The sequence below is a fragment of the Astyanax mexicanus genome, chromosome 2 (assembly GCF_023375975.1).
Source record: "Astyanax mexicanus isolate ESR-SI-001 chromosome 2, AstMex3_surface, whole genome shotgun sequence".
In the NCBI taxonomy this organism is placed as follows: domain Eukaryota; kingdom Metazoa; phylum Chordata; class Actinopteri; order Characiformes; family Acestrorhamphidae; genus Astyanax; species Astyanax mexicanus.
In genome coordinates, this window is record NC_064409.1 from 34,293,008 (window position 1) to 34,313,691 (window position 20,684).

The 20,684-nt window shown below is 36.2% G+C and overlaps 1 protein-coding gene across 1 annotated transcript; it reads right to left on the minus strand.

Moving 5' to 3' along the window:
* Positions 1-5,736: 5,736 nt before the first annotated feature.
* Positions 5,737-12,976, minus strand: pax4 (paired box 4). Its single transcript, XM_022671152.2, has 8 exons — positions 12,764-12,976; positions 11,618-11,742; positions 11,264-11,479; positions 9,971-10,040; positions 9,643-9,792; positions 8,971-9,053; positions 8,038-8,110; positions 5,737-6,235 (listed from the first exon to the last, which is right to left on the minus strand). Exons 1-8 carry the CDS (start codon positions 12,795-12,797, stop codon positions 5,907-5,909), a joined length of 1,080 nt encoding a protein of 359 aa, XP_022526873.2. The 5' UTR covers positions 12,798-12,976; the 3' UTR covers positions 5,737-5,906.
* Positions 12,977-20,684: the final 7,708 nt, after the last annotated feature.

The window sequence follows — 20,684 nt, forward strand, 5'->3', positions numbered from 1 at the left end:
AACGATCTCCCAAAAAAACAAACAAAAAAAAATAACACAACCCTAGTCAGAAAATCTTGGGACAGTACAGAAAATGCAAAAAAACATAATAATATTAAATATAAAAATAAAATAAAAATGCAATGATACTTTTATTTGATTGTAGGCTATATGATCACAAGATATTTAATATTTAACAGTTATTGTAGCTCTTTTTACCAAATTTAAAATAGGTCTTTGGTAAACATAAATCATGTTCATGAAGTTCTTTCTACAGTTTTTTCTCACATAAAGAGATCCCACCAGCTTTATTCTTGCCAGTTTAAGTCTTTTTCAGAATGAGCCGTTTAAGGGCTCTGTCACTCTGTCTGTTATATGCAGTTGTTCTTCTATGTAGACTTTTTAATAAGGGAGCCATTTAAACGGCTCATAGAAACATATGATTCCTGACACCAAACTCATTTAGCTGATTCACAGAAAAGTGATGGATCAATTTTTTTCATGCTTGGAGTGTTTATAAGGGCTGTCGAGACCCAAATGGAAATCCAAAGCTTCCAAATGTGAGTTTTGCAGAATATGTCCACTTTAATGTATATCAGCTCTTGTATTTAAGTCTTGTAACTCATTCCAAAAAATAGTTGAAACTAGGAAATGTAGGGCTATTAATGAGGAAAAAGACAAAATAATGTTGTGATTTCAAACAGGTAATATCAACAGTGGATTGTAATCATAAACATGGTACAAAAACATTATCCATGAAAAGTGTTTGTAACAAATGTGTGAGACATATTTAAATGTTTGAGTGTTTCATAAAGAAAGATTGGAAGGAATTTAAATATTTCTCCCTCTACAGCACGTAATATCATTAAATGATTGATGGAATCAGGAGGACTTTCAGTACAAAGGCACGAGCCTAAGCTGATTGCTTGTTATATCCTTTCCCACGTACACAAACACCACTTAAAACTTTATTGTGCACAAAAGAAGCCTTATGCTAACCATGTTCAGAAGAGGTGTAGATTTCTCTTGGGTGAGAGGCATTTGGGATGAACAGTGTGAAAATGTGTATTGTGGTCAGACAAAGTAGTATTGCAGATATTCTTTGGAAGAAATAGGCATCACATGCTCATCTAAACCGTTATTAGTAACCAGCTGAAAAGCCAGGGTCTTTCATTGTATGGAACTGTGTCGTGATTTCACTTTTGTGAAAACAGCATTAATGCAAAAAACTACACTGGAATAGGCGTCTTTAAGGCTACATTTTAGCCTTAAAGGACATTTTAGCCATCTACATTCATGGCTACAAGACGTGTTATAAAGTAATAATGTTCCAAGGATTTATTAGATTTTATATTTATTTTTAAAAAGACATTAGAAAAAACATTAGAAAACCTTACAAATAAGACTAGAGAAATAGAAATAATCAACATATCAGTATGAGGGTTAACTTTTACTTTTTAAGAAATCCTTCTTTAAAGTAAATCAGGTGAGCTGCTGCTGAAACTAAACCTGAACTAATCTATACAGTGACTGGAATTCACAGAGAAGAACCAAACAGTTTCTCTTTTTCTTACAATCTACGTTAGAGGTTTTACTCTCTGCCTGAGCACAAACCGATGCCCATGGTCGAGATTTCCCACCACTTAGCTCAGATTGGGCTTCTGTTGAGAGTTGGGCTCCAGAAAACGATCTGTGATGTTTGCTTAATGTGTGCTTAATTCTATTTTTTTTTAATCCCAATATGGCAAAGTAAGAAATTACATTGTAATTGTAAAAGAGTAACAAGTTGTTATAATCATGTGGCGCTTGCCTGCATTGTCTGCTTGTCTGCATTACACTTTGGAGTTCCATTCTTAATAAACAGTTTTCTTACGTAATTAAAAGCTTTCTGAACAGGTTTCACTCATTCAAACAATTTATCATAGTTAAAATCGTAGTTAAAAAGGTCCATGCACTGGCTCAAGTACAGTCAGGCTGGATTTTTTGGGCCTGATCTAAGCTCTTATCTTCATATCAGTGATTTTACTGACCAACAGCACTTTTTTCTATATATTTATTTAACTGCTATATACTGTTTTTAAAGGCAAATCACTACAGCAACCCTACCCAGCTGGCCACCAACGTCAATTGACGTAAATTCCCTGTTGAATATTGGTCTTAACGTCATAAGACAAATATTTTACGTCAGGATAACTTCTAATACTGTTGCGTGCCAGCAGGTTAACCCTAACCTCACCCTAACCTACAGATGTAATACATCTACATGCACACCTCCTTCCAATCTACATGTCCCTCTGCCCAAGCCCCAATACTTCAGTTTCCTGTTCATGTTCTTGACACCTAATTGACCCCTGCACAGAGATCAGGGTTCACACCATTGAAGAGTGACCTGGAAATATAAATCTGCTTTTACAGAGCGTCTTCAAATAACCCAAATCAGCCAGCACATTTAATTCATTATGCACCAGAATAAGGTCAGAATAGGAACACTTGTGCTAAATGAATGACTGGGTTTTATGGCATAGTTTACTGCATATGTAATTAGACTGTGTTTTCATTGTTTGGCTGATAATGCGCTCTAATTCTTGGCTCATTCATTGTCTGGAGACAAACAGCTGAAAGACTGAAGGAAATGCCGGAGTGCTATTTCTGCCACATTTGACAAGCAGTGAAAGAAGCCAGGGCTGATGAAGAAGACTGCACTGTTTTAAATGCTGACTTTAAAACATGTACAAAGCCTGGCCTGACCAATCCTCCAGAGATCTTTATAAACTGGACATTGCACTGCCATTGCTTTAACCCATTCCTTTTGTCAATACGTGTTTCTGTGCTTGGCCATGCTTTTTTATGCAGTTGATATCTTCTGAGCAGGTAAGATTTGGTTCCAAAATCCTGTACACACACTCATTGCCGTGAGCTGGCTTTTATGCAACGTGCTGAGGAGTAAACACACAGCCTAGTTTTCTCAAAGCCTTGATTATATCTGACTTTATTGTAAAAGAATGAATGAACAGAGAGTAACTGAAACTTAGTAAGAGAAACACTCCACAACATCCTGCAACCTTATATTTCTTCATTCGCTCCTGTGATTAATGGCATTTATATTAGGGATAAGCTTGTAGTGTTGACCTCCTCTAAAGGTTAACATTAGACAGAGCAGCTGTGCCTCCCTCTTATAATTTTAAGTGTCCTGGTTCGTGTCCATCTGTTGATCTTGTTCGGTTACGGTGCAGAAGTATGTGAGTCCTGGCCAAAGACTACAGAGAGATTTCTTACCAGATGAACCTTCACTGACAGAGCTGATCTCTCAGTGAGTGTGAGAGAGAGAGAGAGAGAGAGAGAGAGAGAGAGAGAGAGGAGTGTACCATTGCAATGAATAAAATACAGAGGGTAAAATAACAGAAAATTGAAACTCCAGGCAGCACAGTTTATGGATATATCAGAGTGGAGCTGGGCCGCTGCTGCTGTTTGTATTTAGAAGCGCTTCAGTTCATCTTGGAATGCTGCTGCACACTTTCTGAAAACGTTCTGCTGGGGAAACAGAACCATCCTTCAAAAGCAACAGATCTGATGGTCCAATTCTTCTTTTGGTTTTCCAGATGGAGTAAAACAAGTGTCTTTTAGAAACACTTTTGTTTTATTTTCTTCCCATTATACCAAGCCTTCTTTTTTATCTTTTGGTGGTCTTTAAATAGAAGCCCAAAAATAAATACCGGTATAAGCATCTTGAAGTTCTTGAGGAAATGATGCATGAGAGCATTTAAGTTGCACTGAGTTTCAGTTAATCAGTCAATTATTCTCAGTCCTCCCTTAAAACATTCACTATTTCAGTACATGTCAAATAAACATCAGGTCATGTGAGCATGACGACATTTGCATTTAAAGTTCAGACTAATCAAATCAGTGCTTCTGGAGACCTACGTGCTGCAGGTTTCACCTCCAACCTAATTCTCATTCAGCTAATCAATCACTTGTGAAGGGAGTAATTAGATGGATCGGGTGGGTTTGATTAGTGTTGGAGGTAAAGTCTGCAGAAAGGTATGCTGTAGGTCACCAATAGCAAGGCTGACGGCCACTGGTTTATCCCATTTCTCTAGTCAATAAATGTGTTTGTGCTTTGTAGTTATTTCTAAGTAATGGGATATCTTCTAAGCTGTTAAGGTTTGGTTCCAGATTTCTCAGTGACAATCTTAGCCATTGCAAGAAAAATCTTCCTTGTTTCTACATGAATAGTCAATTTTTCAGCTCCACTGAACATATAGGTGGCATATTAATTTAAAGGGCAGTCTCTGCATACTTTATTATCATCCTTTTACCATCATTGTAAAAATGAAAAAGTTGAGAAAACTCAGAATTTTTGAGCAACTTCCAACACTAGATTAGTTTTGAGGCCAACTCAAGCTTTTAAGTTTTAAAGAAAATCACCATCAGTTGTGTCAACTAGAAATCTTTAGTTCAGATAATTATTTTTTTTAAATGCATAAAAACTTCAAATATTAAATCCTGCCAATTTAAAATAAATAAAAAAACACTTTATGTTTTTTTGGACTAATTTTAAATTATATGAATACTTATTAAACAGCTGAGTCAATGACAGCTTTTACATTAATCAAATTCATGTAGTGGGCCAAACCCATTCAACTAAAGAGTCAAACTAAGCATGTGCAAAGTAGTTGGCCAGGCATCAACTAGGGTTCAACTACAATTTGAAATTTTGTCAGTACAGTTTATTTAGTTGGACCAACTTTAAACAATACACTTAATAAAGTTAGTTGAGCCAATTAGTTTGCTATAGTTTATGGTACAATTCAATATTTTTTGTATAGCTGACCTAAATATCAAATTAATAATTTTAAGTTTTAAACATTTTAAGTTTTGTTTTTTAAAGTGCTGTTCTCCAATGGTTAAAGACTCCACATGATCACACCAGGGCAGATATTATTTGCATGGTGGGTCATTAACACTGAAATGGTGGTGTTGTGTTAGTGTTTGTTGTTCTGATATAAGTGGATCAGACACAGCAGTGCTACTGGAGTTTTTAACCACCTCAGTGTCACTGCTAGACTAAGAATTATGACTAAGAACTGATGAGAGGACAGTGAATGTTTAGAAACTCCAGCAGCACTGCTGGCCCTGACCCACCCACAATACCAGCACAACACACACACTATCACTCCACCACTACATCAGTATCACTGCAGTGCTCCTATATGTTTGACAGGAGCTGATTAAATGGACAGTGAGTGTAGAAACAGGACAGTGCTGTTAATGTTATGGCAACACGATAAACTGAATTTGAATTGTTTAAATCTTATTTTTCTTTCTTTCTTTTTTTTAACAATTCAGTATCTACTATAAATGATTAAATCACTGCTATAAAACAGATATGTGACTTATAGTGGAAAGAAATGAAATATGGACCCCAGTTTTTTTTAGGGTTTAAAAGGTTTACCAGGTGCTGGACTTCTTTAAGGAGAGGTTCTGAAATGCTTAAATAAACACACAGACCTACATACATAAAATCATTACTGATTACTGTGATTATATTATTTGCATTTATTTTACTGTTTTTTTTTATATAAAACACTGCTCCTTTGTAAATTGCTGTATGTTGCTATTAATAAAGCTTAGTATTGTTTTATAGGGCTGATAGCAATGTAGATTTAGGATTTTTTTTTTATTCAATGAATTCATTGAGAACTTCTAAAAGTTTACATTTGATTAAAATAAAACTGTCAGTTTTGTGCAAAACTGAACTATGAAAAACCAAAGTAATTTTATTTTTTTTGCTTTGCTGCCCCCTGCTGTTACAAAAAAAAAGTATCTTTCAGTATTCTGAAAGAGTTACAGAAACATCTCAAAATGTCTCTATAACTCTTAAAGACTTAGCCATAAATCTGTCATCTCTGCTCATGAATTCCTCCCAGTCAAACATACTGCCCAGCGAATGAAGGATGAGCCACCCATTCAGTGAAATGAGCCGGGCCGTATGCGCTCTCTTCCTCTCTCTGCTGAGAGCGGAGCATGTTCGCCCGATCCAAGCGATGATCCAACGGGAAGCCTGTTCTCATATTCGAGCTGCAATGAGCCAGTGAGAGTGGGCTGCTGTCAGGATTCTGGGCCACTGGAAAGGGAGCCAGTGAACTTCTGTTGTCCAAATCACTCGCCACTGGCAGCGCTGTTCTCTCACAGAGCCAGTTCGTCGACAGAGAGAGGGGAACAGACGCGCTTCCCAGAGAATGAGGCGGCACCAGACCTGTGGAACAATCTATTATTTTAATATTTATGTCTAGCAGACAACTCTATAAGAAGTTTAGGCAAGCAAGCCAAGTTTACAGGAATGTTGCTATTTATATGGCATTACATTGATACAGACATCTGTTTTGTGTGTCATTCTTATATGCAGACAGTAAAAGCATTCAGTAAAAAATAAATCTTAAACTGATTTACAGAGCAAACAGTAAAATAAATCTATTGTTCTTTAACTGATAAACTGGACCATAACAGATGACTAGAAGAGGAGTTTCTCTTTTCAGTATCTTTTTGATATAAGAAGGGTTTGATTTTACTTGAAGGCATATAAAGCCAATTAGACCACAGTTACTTCCGACCCTGCAATGTGATTGACTGAGAGGCATTCTATGAGTGCCCTAACGCACTGTACCGAAGCTTTTCATGTATTACTCCACCACATACAGGTCAACTTGCAACGATGCAGCGCTTACAAACCAAACAGTGCAGCTACAAACAGTGCAGAAATAAACTATTTTAACTTGCAGATTTTTTGTAACCAACAGATCATATTTTCTCATTCTCTTTAACTCAAAATCTATTAATAAGCACCGATAATGGAACTGTGGTATAATCAAAATAATATACACTTGAGGTTAGTGCTATAACTTGTAATATTGGCACTGCTGTGTGATGTAAACATGCATTTTGTTTCTGGAAATACTCTGGTTACACTTGTTACTAATATGCATTAATGTCCCCAGGGTGAGCAGATTAAATCTGATCCTATGTTATTTGAGTGTCTTATCAAAACTGTCCTGCGAACAGTTCAGAGTAATGGTGGGGCTTAAACTGCACAGGAAACTCACCCTGTAATACTGTCATCATTCACTGGTAAATACACAAGCATGAAGGTGTACAAACACACTTATACAATGATCCACAGTAACAACAACTCTTATTAATTAATGTGGATGTCCTCTGAACAATAATTTGATTATAATCCAGTCACAGTGTGTGCTGGAAGTGTTTACATCTGGCTTTTTTTTCAGTCAAACAAAATCAGTGATCTAATAACTGAGCCAGGAGGAAAAATCTGCATCAACTGTAATATTTATTTTATTTTATTAATAATCAGAAGGTTATAAATGTAGGCAACTGATGGTGATCAGCCCTGTAACAGATGATGAGCGGAAATGCTCAATTTTCTCCCTCCCTCTGTGCCACGCTCTTTAACAGCAGCCCACTACAACTACATTTTCCCTTAAAATACTACGACTTAATTCTCGTTATATTATAATATTATATCTATTTTAATTATGACTAATAGATAAAGGAGAGATAGGTCATTAAATGCTCTTTTTTTTAGATATAGCTGTGCAGTATCCTTGGCAGACTGGAGAGCAGATGACGATAGAAAATTACACCCAGAAGAGACTTGAGACTCGAATTGGATTTGTGCACAAAGATTTGGGAACATCTCTGATTACAACTGCAAACATAGCTAGTTATTCAGTTGCTGTTAGTCCTCTCACACTGGCTGACATCATCTGATGCTCGTTGTCATGGTTACGTGTACACTAAGCAGTACTACGTGTGCGTGCCATGTTTGATCGGATTACTTGTAGCGTGCATATAAATGGATAGTTTATTGAGACTATTGGGGAAAGTGTACATATAAACACCTCAATCATATTCTATAATCGGAATGAATTTATTTGGATTGGAGGAAAGCTTTGCATGTAAACGTAGCCAGTGATAATTATATTTTCCAGAGAGGAAGCTCAACATAAAGAATGAAAAATGTTAAAGGGGAGTAGAACCTACCATGTGAAGGCCAGCCAATCTCTCCTGCCTTCATCTCCCGTCTCATCTTTGCTCGTCTGTTTGAGAACCACACCTTCAGAAAAAGAAAAAACTATACAGTAAGATCCTTTAGTGTCCAACACTTTTTCTAAAATACCATTGTAATGTAATCACATGGCTGGTTGTATGGTGTCAAAAAAAAACCTGACTCAAATCAGTTGATTGGTTGAGGCAACTATTCTGTTCTCCCTATTCTTTCCTTCAACAAGGCACGAGGCCAGTCATGTTACCTGATAAAAGTCAGCAACCCAGTTATAGTTGTAATGCAGTAAAGTGTTTTTTTTCTTATGATTATTATAATAAATTTCCTCACAATTTGCTTTTCTCTGTACTTTACCACGTCTTAATGAACTGAATGTTCCATTATAAAGTGGCAATTAGAACATTATTCATGGAAATTTGATATTATTGCAGTGCAGTGTAAAATAATTTTCAAATGTATCATGAAATCTGTCCATTTAAACTAATAAGGGGTGGGTTTCCGAAAAGCTTTATAACCATAAGAAATACATTAACCTTACCTAAGATTGATCAAGGATGGTATAGTGAATAAATACTGTATATTTGGCAGTGTTGAATCATGATTGTGGTTGGACTGAGCGCTCTGTTTCAGGGGAGGAGTCAGTAAAGACATTCTTTCCACCTATTCATTAATTTTCGCTTTGCGAAGCTCTTTGAGAAATACTCGCAGAACTGGCTCGTTCTTTTCTCATGTCATGCGTTAGTTTGTTTGTTATTCAAAAAGATTGATCATTTTTGGGAAACCCACCCCAGATGTCATAATACAAAGGAATACATACTGAGACATACTGAGATCTTTTATATCACAAGGATGGATGGTTAGTTATGGAAATTGTGGAACCTGTGTGCACTGTAGTTGTTGTGGATTTTTACCTTTATGGTGTCCTGAGATAGATTGGTGTCTGTAGAAAGCTTTTCTCTAGCAAACAAGTCTGGATACTGTCCACAAAGAAATTCTGTCCAGAGAAAAAACTTAAAGTACAATATTCATACACTTACAAAAAACAAGATATGCTTTGTAAAAAAAAAGAGAGAGATGCTACGCTAACAATATTAATACTGAACTGAGGACATGTTTCAAATCTCTTCTTGGTAAATATGTCTCCAAAATATTTTATCTGCTTCAAAATATTGTTTATGGCTTTGTAAACAATGTAGACATTTTTATTTAAACATTTTAGCTTAAAACTGACTATTATTATTGGCATAAAACACACAATTATTATAATAACCAGTAAATGTATTAAGTAAATGTACCATCAAACTAGGCTGCAATGCGTGGAGTGATACCTCGCAATGTGCTGAAGTAAAAGGTGTTCCGGTTGCTCAAAAAGTAAGCCATTTATCAACGTAAACCAGTTTATTTTAGTTTATGTAGAAAGGTCTGTGCTTTGTGTTACATTTTTTAAATTCCATTGTTTTATCTGTGTGAATATTTTGAGCAGAGATCTGTGCACATGTATATGGAGGGGAGACTTTGAGCCAGTGTTCAAAAATCAGATTCATACATTTAATAAATTCTGTAAATGTGTTCACTGTAAGCACCTTTCTCTAATATTTTACATTGTTCAGGGCTGAAATTTTTCCTGTTGCGCTGCTGAGTGCTTTGCAGGTTGCTGGCCGCTGGCTGTTGATCCATTTCACCAAAATTGTAGAAATTCAGCCTCTCATCTCCTGTTTTATCAGATCTATTCCCTGCAGAAAAAGCAAACATTTATTACTCATTTTGTTCATTAATTTATTCATTTTTTAACTATCTATGGCTTCTTAAACCTAACAGGGACTTGCTTTTGTATTGTGACCTACAACACGATTTTGATACAACTTTATTTCCCGTGTTTCAGTTGTTGTCTATTAAAGTGCATTACTGTACCTTCACATGTGTTTCTTTCCTTGTCCTGGTTATGCTGGAGCTTCTTTAGAATGCGATTAATAGAAGATACCTGCAGAAGTACAAACAGATTACATATGTACAACCTTAACCAGTTTCTTTATAAGCAAGGAGCATAAGTCTCAGTATGGATTTTTAAATGCACAAGATTGCTTTTTAATATATATTTTTAAACTCATAATAACACATATATTTAACTATTCAAAACATGTACTGTTGAAACTCAGGCAGCTTTACTTAATGTTTACAAGGTTTCTAACCTAAAGATGGTTACAAAAACCTATGTGACATTTAAAAAGTCCACAAATTCTTTTTTGATTTTCTCTCAAGAGTTTTTATTTTAAATAAATGGTTGACAGTATGTTTAAATAATTGATATTTATGACAAAAAATATCATTCCTGATATTGGAACTCACTGCTGTTACTGGCACTTATTACAGTTTCTTTTTATGTTTTGAGTAGCATGAAAGTAAAAGGAATGAGTTTTTAGCATAGAATTAGCGAAACATATAAAATAGCTAAATGGCAGTTATACTAATAGAATAAGGACACTGAGCACATTGTAGTGATTTTTTTTTTCCAAAATTTGTATTTTAAAAATAACCAAATAAGATCTAAGAATTAATTTTGGTAACAGGAGTGTTGAGATTGAACTCCTCAGTGACATTTAAAATTAAATCAAATATACAGAAAAACAAATGAAGGAACTTAATTTTGGTCTTCCCATGACCAATTGATATAACTTCCTGTTGTAGATGTGACTAGATGTTTCAGATGGGCAAATGTGTTACAGAAACAGGAATGAGCAAAACCCAGGGACACAACTAAAATGTGTATTTTAACTTAATTATTATGGATTTATTATGAAAAAAACTATTTTTAAATCATAGATGGGTTTCGGAGACAAACAACAATTGCAAAAAAAATTCATCTCTGAAGGATTGTAATAATTATATTTCATGGTAAAGTTTATAGTTAGAGAGTGGGGACAGGTAAGAAAGGCTAATTTTTCAGTGGTCTAAGAAGTTTTTATTAATTTGATTAATTACATATTTTACTTTTGCAATTAGGTAAAAAAAAACTTTGCAGAATTATTCAGAAAGCAGTGTGATCATGGAGTTTCTATTCTTTGAGCAATTTCCTACATACCAGTCCAGTGCTTAATTTAATTAAAGATTTGTTAAGGCTAAGTAAACACGAGTGGGCTCCATAAATATCAGTGAAATCCTCATTTATATAAAGCCTATAGAATCATATAAAGACATGTAACTCACACTAGGAACTTTGTCTGCTCCGCAGACATGCTCTGCTGAGAGCTTTTCGCGGATCTCCCAGGCGAAGAGTGATGGGCTGTAGCGCTTGTACCGAGCTATAGTCGAGATAACCTGAGGTGTGAGGAGCCGTGGTCTGCTGCCTCCTGTGGATTTGGGTCCCACATGTCCAGTACGCCAGTACCAGCGCAGAATCTTGCTGACACAGCCACTGGACACCTGCACGTCACAGTCTGATCAGTGTTTTAAAATTAAACTAACGTTACAGATCATCACTGTCCAAAAAATTGTATCTCCAAAATGGCTACGCAACATACTTAAAAATACAAGGACATGCTTCGTAAGCACAACTCCTACCTTCAGAATTCTGGAAATGTGGCACGGACGCACACCCTCTGAGGCCAGCTTGATCATCATCCTCCTTGTGTGTGAAGGCAGAGGTCGTCCATTCAAAAACCTCCCACCAAGCTGATTTAGGCTGCCTTGCACAGAGATAAAAAAAAACACAGCCAGTATATAAAATGCATTTTTATTAATTTATTTCTTCTTTAAATAAAACATTAAATAATCAATTTCTATAATAGGCCATTAATATTGGCATGAATATTTTTTTAATAAAGCGATTCTTATTGGAATTACTGCAATAAACACTAACTGTAATGAACATGCAAATGCATTCTAAAGTTTATCCAATAATAGACTGTAAAAAATAACTTAGAATAGAATCTACTCAATACATTTGAAGCAACAATGTGCTCTCACCTTGTTTGGATAGAGTTTACTCCATATTTTGAGTAAATCTTACCGAAAAAGAAGAGCTGAGCCCACTACAAAGTTAATTTATTAGCATCTCATCTCATCTCATTGTCAACCGCTTTATCCGTGAAGGGTCGCGGGGGGGGGGGGGGTGGGGGGGGGGCTGGAGCCTATCCCAGCAGGCATCGGGCGGAAGGCAGGATACACCCTGGACAGGCCGCCAACCCATCGCAGGGCTAATTTATTAGCATGTTAAACAAATATTACATCTTTCCTATTCTTCCCTGACGTCCTTTATTAGCATAATGGGCATGTCAGCCCACCCCTAACTCAGCTTCAGCATAGATTCTTGTATACCAGGGCTATATTATTCCTAATAAGCTAAATAATCTTACACTAACAAAAAGACCAAAAGTCTTATCAGAGAAAAAAATAAGATTTTTGCAGTGTAACCATTACACCATTTAATTGGTAATTATGGCTATGCCTCTTTAATAACAATGATTTAAACTTAATCTGTCTTAGATATGAAATACAACACACGTTATTAGTGAGAATTAGGCTATTAAGCTCAATTTTCCCACTTTAGCAATATTAACCCCCCTGTTCACCTGTTAACTATTCTGCAAAAATCTAAATAAAGTCAGTAATGCTGAGATTCTTCTATTAACTGTTTAAACTAATTTATTTTTATTTCTTCTTAGCTGTATCTAAATGCAGTGTATGAGTGATGGAGGCGATGCTAACCTTCGTGGCTCAGACCCATTTCAGTGCCGCACATCCCGGTAACTCTGTGGGGTGTTCTGGGTTTCCTGCACGGAGCTGAACTCGCCGGCTCGCTGTTTTCTCTTCCTAACGTCGCTGTATGTCTTATCTCTGAAATAATGAAATATTCTATGTTTAAAATACAGAAATCCTTGATATGGTTTCACTCCGCAGCTCTTTCTGAGCGCTTCTCGTCAGTGCGCCTCTGTGCGCGCGACTCCTCAAATACAGCCGCGCGCGCCGGTGGCTGTGACGTGGCGCACGCAGATTGGCTGAACAAGAAGCGGAGTTTTATTTACCTGAAAAAAGTCCTTTTTTGTGCACGTGCGCCAGTTCATTTATTAACAAACTTCATATGGAGATCATACATTTACACTAAACATAAATTATTTAATATATATATATAACGTTGACCATTTAGAAGGCTCTACACCACCCTAAAAACATGTCAAATAAGAGGTTTGTTTAGTATTTAAAGATGATTATTATGTTATTAATTAACAATGCTTATACAGTACCAGTTAAACGTTTGGACACGTCTTTTTATTCCATGTTTGTATTATTTTTTATTTAATTTATTTGCTGCATTGTAGATTAGTATTAGAACAATTAAGACATCAGAACAATTAGGGGACAAATGTGGAATTACGTAGTAAACACAAAAAGTGTTTGTACTCCACAATCCCCTGATCTAAACATAAAGCTAAATGTGGTAAAGCTTCTAAAGTATAAAACTTATTCTGGCTTGTTTAACACTTTTTGCTTACAAAATAATTCCACGTGTCTTGTATAGCTTTAATGTCTTCAGTATTAAATTTACAATATAAAAAAGAAAACACATTGAATGAGTGTCCGAACTTTTGACTGGTACTGTACAACTATTAATATTTACTTGTAGAACCTCCTTTTAACCTATATAAATATTGGTACCAAATCATGAATCAGATACATTCTGTAAACGGCTCATTCAGGTTTATTTCTTAGTGAGGGCACATGGCTGTAACTATTTAAAGGTTAAATCCTAAGCAACATAAATGACACAGCAATTTTATAACTTGTATTTTAAAATTCTGGTGTTCTAGAAATTGTCAATACTAGTTATATGGAATGTAAAACGTTTAATTAAAGCATTTGAATAATTAAATGGTTGGAACATAGCTGTAGAAGCAAAAATATATTTTAAAAGAAGCTAGTTTTTGCTCCATTATTAATCCAGCATACCTACATTATATAAATAATGGCAGATAAACAATCTCACATTCACACACTGGCCTGTGATACACATAAGATGTTCAGTAGCTATATGTCACTTAGGAAAGTCATGAGTTAAAGTGACAGATGCAGTGCTGAAAATAACTTTATACCTCTTTTAAAATGACAGTGACACATACATGATCATGGGCTCTTTTGGGTTAAAATGGATAATACGTAGAACCAAGTTTAAACTAGTAAACTGAAGCTTTTAAAAATAAAAAGATAAATATAAAGACAGAATATAAAGCTTATTTGCTCAGTTTCTAATAAAAGCATTGATTTAACCTGAATTACACCATTCTCCAAAATGACATCTCGTATGATGTGGGATCATAGTCATCTTTTAACATGAAATTTAAATTGTCAAAAAGAATCTGCTATTGGAACTATTTTTGTAGATATAAAAAGGTTCCATCCTGTCTTGTTGGCAGATCAAGTCTTTATTTATGGTTCTCCTCTAGCAAATAAGGCAAGAACAGCTTATTACTTACTAATCCAATTTTATTAATCCAAAAAAAACAGGTGCTAAACCCGAAACAATCCAAACAGCATGTTGTAGAAGCTGTTCCTTGAAAACATGACCTACTTTAGTTTCCAAGTAAAAGTCAAGTTCAGACCTTGAGCCCATGAGCTGGTGAGAGGACACAGATTTGGTGGACCCCCTGGATCACGTGACCGGAGCATCCTTACGTAGCAGGGCTGAGGGTGGCTCGCGCCAGGCTGATCGAATGAGAGTTTCTTCTTTTTGTTTTAAACAAACATTTAAAAATCTGTTCTAAAGACGACTGCCATATGGTAAAGTGCTTTTGATAAATCATAAATCCATCATCCGGCCCTCTTTTATTACATTTTCTTTCAAGCATGAGCAAATAAGAGCCGGAGGGGGCGAGTGTGGAACAATTGGCGTTTTCTTTTTTTTTTATTTAGAAAAAAAAAATACGGAGGCGTAAAACCCTCACAGATGTTCCTTGTCGAGCCCTGCAGATAAAATGCGCTGTAAACGATTCAGAGGAAATATTTGGAGAGCAAATATTAGCGAGAGAGAGAGAGAATCCACGTGAGGCTCGTATTTGGGTCCTCTTTAATGACTAATTGGGCATCATTAGGTAAATCCACACGGATCGAAGGCTGTGAGAATAAAGGTTGGGATTTAAAATGCCATATGGCCCAAATTACACATTAACTCCTGCTTACAGCACGCGCATATTCGCGAGCCCGGACCCTTTGTGTTTTCTATAGCAGGGGGGCGGCGGATCTGAACGCCAGCTTCTCCATGCCAACCGGAGCTAAAGACAAAGGATAGACAGAGATACTGTCGCAGATAGCCTCCCCCCGAGTACATAAACCACATAAATCACTGTAGCCCACGAGCCGGGCTTTATTAAAGTCTATAAAGTCGTAAACTGCGCGTGTAAACCTGCGTACAGTGAGCAGAAAATACTGCAGAGTTAAACCTGCTCGGTGCGCAAAGACTTGTGGGGCGGCTGGGTACTCGTCGTTCCAGACTGTCGGGAACAGAGATGACGGGTTTGTTGGTAAATGTATCGCAGCAGAAATGTTTTATGGTGAATGAGGAACGCGTCGTGCAGCCTCGTGGTCTCGGTCTCTGGCGTTAGACGGCCGTATTACACTCGCGTAAAAAGCTCTCCAAGTGCGCACAGGCGCATCAGCCGGTGTTCTGTCCATTTGTGCTACATATCAATATTCACCACCTAGCAGCTCTGCGCATGCGTTCATGCACTATTTTTCATGTCTTTTTAGTGTTTTTTGTTATAATTCAGTTTTTTCATGATGTGTTATACAATATAAACTCACTGTTATTGTTTGTTTAAGTGCTAGAAAAGTGTTAATGGGCGTTCAAATATAAAATACTGTTTATTATCGCGTAATTGATCCAATTTACAATGATCCAGACATTTAACCACATATTCTATTTAGACTTCTGCTGGGAGCATTATCTGATACTGTGGTCACAACCTGTCGAAATGTCTGTCCTACCATTTTTATATTGTTTATATCAGCCGCTTTTCTTATAAATATTCTAGCACTTTTTGACAAGGTGGCAAAAATCGACAGAACACCCTATCAACAGTATTTGCTGTTCAATCTATAAGAACTAATAACTGCTGTGATCATATATGTTCTATATGTTACAGTATGTTAGATACAGCTCTGGAAAAAAACACTTAACCACTTAAAAATTACGAGTTTCTTTGATTTTGTCAAATTGGAAACCTCTGGAAAATAACCAATTGGAAGATGGATGATCACAAGCCATCAAACCAAGCTGAACTGGTTGAATTTTTGCACCAGGAGTGGCATTAAGTTATACAAAAGCAGTGTGTAAGACTGGTAGAGGACAACATGCCAAGATGCATGAAAACTATGATTAAAAACCAGAGTTATTCCACCAAATATTGATTTCGGAACTCTAAAAACTTTAAGAATTTTAACTTGTTGCCTTTGCATTATTTGAGGTCTGAAATCTCTGCATATTTTTAGTTATTTCAGCCATTTCTCATTTTCTTCAAATGCATTTTGTCTGTAGTTTATAGAATAAAACATAAATGTTAATTTTACTCAAACATATACCGATAAATATCAAAATCAGATAAACTGATTCAGAAACTAAGTCTCTTGATTTCCAGAGCTGTATCTCTTCACCTTATTCTCACCGTGCACATTTTATTGTACCATATCGGTACTGCACTGTCCTGTCTGTTAAATTGTCTCTTCTGCTGTATTTATTGTGTTTATTGTACTGTACTATAGTTATATGTTGCAGATCCATTACACATTTGCACTTTATGTCGTCTATTGCTTGTTGTTCCATATTGCACCATGGTTCCGGAGGAGCGTAATTTCATTATACTGTGAGGTGGAATGACAATAAAAGCCTCTTGACTTAACTTGACTTAAGATCTACAGACTAACAAATCTATTCTGACTAGATCAAGGTTTGGCTGACGATGACAATAATTTTATCCAAAAATGACACCAGTGTTACAAGTCTGTACTGAGTTCTTAGTGGTAAAAACTCCTACAGATCTCTGTACTGCAGTTAATACAGATCTCTGTACTGCAGTTAATAAACACTTATTTCAGAGATCAGCTATGAATTTACTAGTAATGATGCCCTTGTTGTAAAGGTTACCATTGATTTACATGCAATGTACCTCCTGATTCCAGGTAATTCCAGGTTTCTTCACAGCAAATTGTAATATCAACTCATTTTAAGTGTATATGTGTGACAATTGAATACACTCAATGACAGAGTTAAATTAACTCTTTTCTGGGAGTTGACCTTTTAACTCTATTTAGGAGTTAAATCTGAACTGTTGTGAGAGTTCAAATACTTATCCCAACTCTCAGCTGGGGCTAATTTTACCATAAACTTCTTCACAATGTTTACAAATAATGCAAAAATTTGTGTTATTAAACTAATAGTACTAAATATATATATATATATATATATATATATATATATATATATATATATATATTAAATCCCTGGAACATTTAGGAGTTAAAATGACAACCAAAAGCATCATAACTGATTATAATAACAATTTCATACTCAACAAGTGTATGCCAGTGTATATTTTTTCATTGCATGGCAACTTTAATCCTGCATTGCAGTTCTCAGTGCATTACCAGCACTTTGTCACACTTAATCAGATTTTTTGTTGTTTTAGAAATCTCCTTAGATGTTTTCTCTGCTTGATGCATGCCAATAATTTGTCCATGAACGAATGTTTTTCAACTTCCTAGGTATTGCGTCACATCAGTGTCAAAAGTCGTGGGCGCAAAAATACCAGGTGAAAAAAAATAACCAGCGTGCTTTAACATTTTGTGTGTGTAAATGAACTTCTCGTGAGCACAAATGTGAAACTAGCGAGCAAAAACAAGGGAATTGTGTGCGCGCTGAACAAAATGTTGCTCTCGAGCTTCATTGGGTGCTTTTTTTCCTCGCGCGCTGTGTGAATTACCTGCAGCAGCAGACTGAGTTTTGAAAGGGGTGGTTTTGACAGGTTGGGGCGGGGTCAGAGTCACCTTCCTCAGCAAACGCTATTGGCTAGGGTTGGCTATCTCCAGGGTTCGTGACAGACCGCCTACCTCAATGAGCCGGAGGAGGGCGGGAAAAGAAGGACGGCAGGAGAGTTAGCTAACTGGCTATGCTAACCTCCAAACAACCTGCTCTCTGGCGCGACCAGTTCTGTCTGCCTGGGTTTAGTGCACGGAGCGACCCGCTTTGTCTGCCCAGGCTCTTGGCTTCAGTGCTTATAGCGACCGGTGCTGTTTGCCCAGAGAGCCGGTTGCTCTAGGCGCTAACCCGAGCAGACAGAGCCGGCGAGCGATCTCTCTAGGCGTGAGACGGCCGCTACAGGCGAGATCCCAGGCTGACAGAGCGGGTTGTTTGGAGGATAGCATAGCCAGTTAGCTAACTTTTGAACTCTCCTGCCATCCTTCTTTCTCCGCCCTCCTCCGGCTTGTGGAGGTAGGTGGTCCGTCACGAACCCTGGAAATCTCAGCCAATAGGGTTTGCTGAGGGAGGTGACTCTGACCCCGCCCCAACCTGTCAAAACCACCCCTTTCAAAACTCGAGCGCAAAAAATTCAATCGAGCAGAAACTGTTGCTGCTGGTAATTCACACAGCGCACGAGAAAAAAAAAAGCACCCGAGAGGAGAAAAATGAAGCTCGAGAGCAACATTTTGTTCAGCGCGCACACGATTCCCTTGTTTTTGCTCGCTAGTTTCACATTTGTGCTCACGAGAAGTTCATTTACGCACGCAAAACATTAAAACACACTGGTTAATTTATTTTACCTGGTATTTTTGCGCCGTCGACTTTTGACATTGATGTGACGCCATACCCAGGATGTCTCTTTCCAGGTTGTTTAACAAATGAGAAGCTACTCACTGCATCAATTACAATTAAAAAACTTGTCACCATCTCAAGAGTTGTGACCAATGGAAAACCACTGCTGGTAAGGTTTAACCTTTTTCCAGTTAATTTGAAACAATTAAATAAAGTCACACCTCTGCTTTTTTGTGTGTTTTTAAATTAAATCACAAGAAAATATATGGCATCTGCACTAAGCAAAATTCTGTCTGATTTTACCTGCCAAAATATTTCTTATTATTTCTCAATATTTCCTTTGTGAAGTCAAACATTTGTATGTTTGGCCACTAGAAATAAATACTGCACTTTTTACATCAACTACACCAAGGGAAAAATGTTTATGCAGCTCTGTCCTAGAATGTCTAATACTTAAAATCTCAAACTTACATTTATTTATTACTGGATTAAATTTTATGGATCAGTTGGGTCAAAATTAAATTATTTTCTATATTGTTGACCTGGCTGGTTGTGTAGAAAACACAGTCTCTGTCCAGAATGCTGTAGCAGGCCTTTCAAAGTTGTTTGGTTTGTTATATTATATGAATTCATGGTCATTTGAGAGGAATATGTACATGTACATTATTTCGTAATTAAAAATGTTTAGGAAAATCAGCAGACTGCTGGAAGCTTGGTAATATGATGAAAAGAAAATGGCACCATCTGCTGGATAGCAGTGATGATGACATTTAATATGGGCCGTTAACTGGATCTGTAAAACTGGGGAAAAGAGTGCTGTCAACAAAAATAAAAGCTGTAAGGTCAGACATTTTTTTCTGCATTCAAAAATGTTTTCTGTGTTCAATAAAAACACAGTATTGGCATTAAAAAATATTTGACATTAATAATGATAAAATTAAAGGCAAAAAGTAATAATACCAAAGACCGATATTGATTAATTGGCGCTTGGCATCACGTTTAAGAAGCCATTATTATTGTTACATAAGCATTTCCTTTTTTGTCTTGAAAGTGGCAGCAACACATTGCACCACTGTGTTATTAAAGGTAAGTAAAATAATTGAAAAGCATTTATTGATGACAGCAAAAAAAACTCCAATAAAGTCAAGCTGTTGAGCTACTGACAAAAGGTACTTGGCATGTTTCAAACATGTAGTATTATGGATTAATGCTTTAAGAAAATAATCAGTCTAAATAATCTGTAATAAAATGTAGTCTATAATTTTAGCCTGTTGCACTTATTGCACTAAAATAAAAGTGTTTAAAGTTCTTTTGTAAAAAAAAAAGTAAAATAAAAAAAAAAGTAAAAAAATAAATAAAAATAAAAGCAGTAGTGTAGAGAGGGCAACAAATTATAGGCTTGGTGCAATTGCACATTCTCACCATAAACATACTGGCTGTCACTTTAATGATGAATATTAATTGTTCTCTATGTTTTAGATTTTTCATGCATTGGATACAACGTTTTGAATAACTATTGCATTATAAAAGACATCTAAGCATGTGGAACTTAAAAGCTGACTTAAGTATTTGAATATGCATTTTGTATATTTAAATAATTATGGGCATAATTCATGAATATGAGTTTTAATCATGCTTGTTAGTGTTTGTGTTTGTGGTGATTAAATTTAATGATGAGAAATAAAACATGCCAAATTAACAGCTTACAATTTTGACGATTTACCATCAGTGCTATCTAAAATAAGTATTATCTAAGAGGATTTTTTTCTTAAGGAAAATTGTCATGATCATAGAATTTTAAGGGACCCAAAACCTTACCTTAACAAGTTA

Bases quoted from the DNA above. Each gene is read 5' to 3' on its own strand.
- pax4 (XM_022671152.2), bottom strand. From the start codon at position 12,797: ATGTGCGGCACTGAAATGGGTCTGAGCCACGAAG. The intron at 11,480-11,617 runs GTAGGAGTTGTG...TGTGACGTGCAG, and splicing joins ACATTTCCAGAATTCTGAAG to GTGTCCAGTGGCTGTGTCAG. The intron at 6,236-8,037 runs GTAGGTTCTACT...ATTGTTCCACAG, and splicing joins GATTGGCTGGCCTTCACATG to GTCTGGTGCCGCCTCATTCT.